A 5408-nucleotide genomic window follows, 5' to 3' on the forward strand; every position below is an offset into this window, starting at 1 on the left:
AATCCAGAAACTACAGTCAAATCAAAACAGTGGTGAATCAGAAATTAGTATATGACATTGTATTGAAGGCAGAATAGTATTGAAGGAAGAAATTCAAGCTATACTGAAGGTATTAGCAGAAAACAAGGTTCCAGGAAATGACAGAATACCAATTAAAATTTTTAAATAAAATGACACAGCAAGGGAGGTGTTCATTCATTTCTACCAAATAATTTGGAAGTCAGCTACTTGGCCAACCAATTGGAAGAAATCCACATTTGTGTCCATTACAAAGAAAGCTGACCCTATAGAAAGTGGAAATTATTGAACAATATCATTACTATCACAAGCAAGTAAAATTTTGTTGAAGATAATTGAAAAATTATTGCAGTAATACAAAAATAGCAGTTTACAAAACTTCAAGCTGGATTCAGAAGATATTGTGGAATTAGGAATATCATTGCTGGCATCGATCGATAAATCTTTGCTGAAAGCACAGAATACCAGAAAGTTGTTCACTTATGTTTTACCAACTATACAAAGACATTCATTCAGCTGTATGGACCATAATAAACTAAGAATGAGTATTCTATAACATTAATTGTGCTCTTGCAAAATCTATACATAGACCAAGAAGCAGTCATTTGAACAGAACAAGGGGACACTGTGTAGCCTAAAATCAAGAAAAGGTGTACATCAGGTTTGTATCCTTTTGCCATGTGTGTTCAATCGGTATTCTGAGTGAGTAATTCCAAAAGCTGGGCTATATGTAGGAGAAATTGACATGAGGACTGGGGGGTGGGGGGTGGGATGGGGGGTGGCACATTAACAACCTGAGATATGCAAGTAGCATAACCTTGATTGCTGAAAACAAAGAGGACTAGAAGCACTATAAAGATGTAAGACTGCATCCTTCCGTGTGGATTACAACTCAATGTAAAGAAAACAAACATCTTCACAAACTGGACCAATGAGCATCATGATAAACAGAGAAAAGATTAAAATTGTCAAATATTTAATTTTACTTGGATTCACAATCAATGCCTATGAAAGTAGCAGTTAATCTACTGCAAAAAAAAAAAAAAAATCTTTAAAGTGCTAAAGAAAAAAGATGTCACTTTGAGGACAGGACTAAGGTCCACCTGACCCAAATCATGGCATTTTCCATTGCCTTATATTCTTGTGAAAGTTAGACAAAGAATAAGTAAGACTGAAGAAGAATTGATGCATTTGTATTACGATATTGGCAAATATGTATATATATGCCATGGACTTCTTCTTCTAAGATAGAACAAAGAAATCTGTCTTGGAAGAAGTAGAGCTGAATGCTACTTAGACATTAAGGTGGCCATACTTCATCTCATGTACTATGGACATGTTATCAGGATGGACCAGTAACTAAAGAAGGACAGTAAAGTAGAGATTGAGTGTAAAAGAGGAAGCCCCTCAGTGAGATGAATTAACACAGTGGCTATATAACCATGGACTCAAAATAGCAATAATTACGATGTTGGAGCAGTACTTGGCATTGTTTTGTTCTGTTGTAAATAGGGCTACTGTGAGTCAGAACTGACTGGACAACATCTAAAAACAATAACCATGTCACTGGCATCCGGAGGATGTTTAGGAGATGATAATTAGCATTTTTTTGCCATAAGATCTTGTGCAAGGAGAGATACAAGAAGTGTAAAGGATGTTAATATCAGGGAATATTACTACTGCGTTCAATAACAATGAGGCAGCTATTTTATTGATACTACCCAGCATCCTCTTGAAGTTTAAAATAAATGACAGAAAATTATGGACACAGTCTACTACATCACAGACTACTATATCATGTTTTATCTTAACTTCCTATCACTTGCTTAGTATAATTCTTTAGAATTATTTTGCAAATTTATCAAAGGAAATCAACCTTTATAAATAGGATAAAAATATAACTGTTGTATAGCAACACCAATTCATCCGCTACTCAAACGTGCATAATAGGGCAGATGCATTGTAAGCAGCTCTTTAGACTTCTCAGGAATATAAATAATTAATTCTTCAACTGAGACTTGGTCTTAAGGCTTATTAAGCATGATTTCCAGGCTGATACTACTTAAAGATTCAAGGACAGGTCAGAACCACTAAACTACTGAACATGCAGCACATTTAGTCTTTTACATGGATGTTGTTTAGAGGTGGAAATCATTTATTTAGTTTTGGAGAGAGGTTGGTAAAACATCTAAGCTACTCATAGTTTTTTATAACTTATCACTATGTGTTTCTTTTCTTGGTGCTCACCTCTAAGCAGAAATAAACATTCATGGGAGAAGAGAATCAAACATCTGTGACTGAATTTATTTTCTTGGGCCTTTCCCAGGATCCACAGACCCAAGTCTTGCTCTTCTTCCTGTTTCTGATCATCTACCTGCTGACTGTGCTGGGAAACCTGCTCATCATTGTGCTTATTCACATAGACTCCAGACTCCACACACCCATGTACTTTTTCCTTAGAAACTTGTCATTTGCTGATCTCTGCTTTTCTACTACCACAGTTCCCCAGGTGCTAGTCCATTTCCTGGTAAAGAGGAAAACCATTTCTTTTGCTGGATGCTCAATGCAGATAGTTGTTTTACTTTTAGTTGGTTGTACAGAGTGTGCGCTGCTGGCGGTGATGTCTTATGACCGCTATGTGGCTGTCTGTAAGCCCCTGCACTACTCCACCATCATGACTCACTGGGTCTGTGTCCAGTTGGCTATAGGATCCTGGGCTAGCGGGGCATTCGTGTCTCTGGTGGACACCACATTCACATTGCGTCTGCCCTACAGGGGAAACAATATCATTAACCATTTTTTTTGTGAACCTCCTGCCCTTCTGAAGTTGGCATCAGCAGACACTTACAGCACAGAAATGGCCATCTTTGCCATGGGCGTGGTGATTCTCCTAGCTCCTGTCTCCCTCATTCTTGTCTCCTACTGGAATATTATCTCCACTGTGATCCAGATGCAGGCTGGAGAAGGGAGGCTCAAGGTCTTCTCAACATGCGGCTCCCATCTTATTGTAGTTGTTCTCTTCTATGGCTCAGCCATCTTTGCCTACATGAGGCCAAACTCCAAGATAATGAATGAAAGAGACAAGATGATTTCTGTGTTCTACTCTGCAGTGACTCCAATGTTGAACCCCATTATTTATAGTCTGAGGAACAAAGATGTCAAAGGGGCTCTCAGGAGAATAACTGCAAGATAATCTTTTGAGAGGTTACAATTTTTCAGGAGACTTAGTTGGCTATTCGTCCATTCATTTTTGCTTCCTTCTCTTGTTTTTGCATCTTTCTTCTTGCATGCATCCAATGCATCTCCTACTCAAAACAAGGTACCTTGATTAAAAATAAAGAAATAAAATGGAAACATAGCTGAGAAAAGCATAGTCCCTACTTCCCAAGTCTGACATACTAATAAATTAATTAAACAAGAATGCATACTTGTACAATTATTCTTTGAGAGACAAAAAGAAAGAAAGAGCCAAAACAAGATATAAAAAGTCCTGTGGGTTAATGAGCTGGGCTGCAAAGTCAGTTTAAACCACGGTTCAAGTTCACCAGCTGCTCCTCAGAAACCCTACACAGGATCACTTTGAGTCAGAATTGATTCAAAGGCACTTAACAACAACAATGTGGGATATATTGCTTGGAAATGAAGATAAAGGTAAGTGAAGGAGGTCTGGGACACTCACTGTTTGATGATGCCTTGGTAACCATTTAGACTTTTAATGTAGATTGATTTTTGCATATTATGATCTGAATAGGTTCCTGGGTTGCTTGTTAAATTTCTATTTCTCAATACAGGAGTGATGAGATAGTCAATCTCAGGAATCCCATTTGTAACAAGCCAAGTGATTCCTAGGCACGCTAAAAAGTGTACATTGCTCTTTAAGCAGTGGGATATTTCTCCTATAAGGAAGTTGTGTAATTATCTCCTTAAAGTCCGGATCCCCCATTAGATCATTAACTCTATGGCAGTAATGGTTGTGGTTGCTTTGTTGATCTCTATATTATCACTGATAATATAGAATAGAGTGTCTAGGTATTGCTATTTGCTTAATAAATGTCCTTTCAGATGAGTCATTAAAGTTTAAGAGAAAGATGTGGATTTGATAACTAGATTCACAAGTTATTTACAAGTAAATGACAGTATAAGTTTGACACATTCAAGGACATGTGCCTACTTCTCAAATCAGAAAACTAAGTGTATGCACTGGAATCTTAAAAGATCTATATTAAAAGCCAGGTTGCTGTCCCTACTACAGGTCACGTAGGTGACAAAGATGGAGGCAATTCACATATTTTGTAAAATGGTAATTCTAAAGTGCAGTACCAAATGAGACTTGATATCACAGAAACATAGCAGGAAGGATTTCATGATAGAACCAGTGTTACTAAGGGTCAAGCCTTGAGCAACAAGTACCTGAGACACAGAAGATGTTGAATAAAAGTGGTGTCCTACGTAGCAAGAGAAGAGACTTCCCAAGAAGGAATTCTTAAATGACTCAGCGTTTTATGTGTCGATAAAAAGCTACTGAATTTGTCAATGAGAAAATTATTGCTCTTGGCAAAAACTGTTGCAGCAAATAATGGAATCAAATGGCTGTTGAAACTCAATGAGACACCACACCTAAAAGTATAATGGGGCTGGAAAACAAGAGGAGTATGAATCTGGAATGGACAGCTTGACATAAGACTACTATTTTCTTTTCTTTGTTACCATTAGACCTTCAAAACATCTAGAATTTATTTTAGAAGAATTTATATTTGTGAGTTAGTATGAAACTTTTTTCCCCTAAATATTTATCTATTTGTTCTAATTTCAAGGTTAAACATTCTTATCCCATTCATTTCAAATGCCATCATAATATATACTAAACTTCAGCATTCACATTAGTATATTTGTCAATTGTGGCACTTATTTCACTGATTCTGTTATTGTTTTTCTATATTTTAATTATTGTAGCTTTAGCTTTTTGGCATAAATTCTATTATTTTTCTTCTATTTCATAATTTTCTTGATTATTTATATGCTCATTACTTTGCTTGTTAAACCCATTTTAAAAATTGCCTTTGGAATTAGAATTTTGATTACAATTTTGAATTGTTGATTACTTAGCAAAAAAGAACATCTTGAAATAAAATATTAACTATCTCGCCAGAAATACACCATATATGCTAACTTTGAATAAAGATATTGTTTGTATAGACTCACATATACACATTTTACATTGTTATTGTGAGATTGTGCTATTTGTGTTTTTATGTTTTTCTTTTTCTAATTTAAATTGGATCTTGTTACTTCTGGGGCAAGATGACGGAGTAGACAGATGCACTGAGCAGAGCCTCTGCAAAAAAGATGTTGTTGTTGTCAGGTGCCATCGAGTCGGAACCGACTCATAG

General features: G+C 36.2%; 1 protein-coding gene across 1 annotated transcript; it reads left to right on the forward strand.

The window, feature by feature from the left end:
- The first annotated feature begins 2287 nt into the window (after nt 1-2287).
- On the forward strand, nt 2288-3211 carry LOC102829097 (olfactory receptor 2D3-like). The gene has a single exon (XM_006870169.1). The coding sequence runs from the start codon at nt 2288-2290 to the stop codon at nt 3209-3211; it is 924 nt and encodes a 307-aa protein (XP_006870231.1).
- The last annotated feature ends 2197 nt before the right edge of the window (nt 3212-5408 follow it).

The sequence above is a fragment of the Chrysochloris asiatica genome, unplaced genomic scaffold, assembly GCF_000296735.1.
Source record: "Chrysochloris asiatica unplaced genomic scaffold, ChrAsi1.0 scaffold00140, whole genome shotgun sequence".
NCBI classification, from domain to species: domain Eukaryota; kingdom Metazoa; phylum Chordata; class Mammalia; order Afrosoricida; family Chrysochloridae; genus Chrysochloris; species Chrysochloris asiatica.

What these genes read in the sequence shown, in the direction of transcription:
- LOC102829097 (XM_006870169.1), top strand. Translation starts at nt 2,288, where the DNA reads ATGGGAGAAGAGAATCAAACATCTGTGACTGAATTTATTTTCTTGGGC.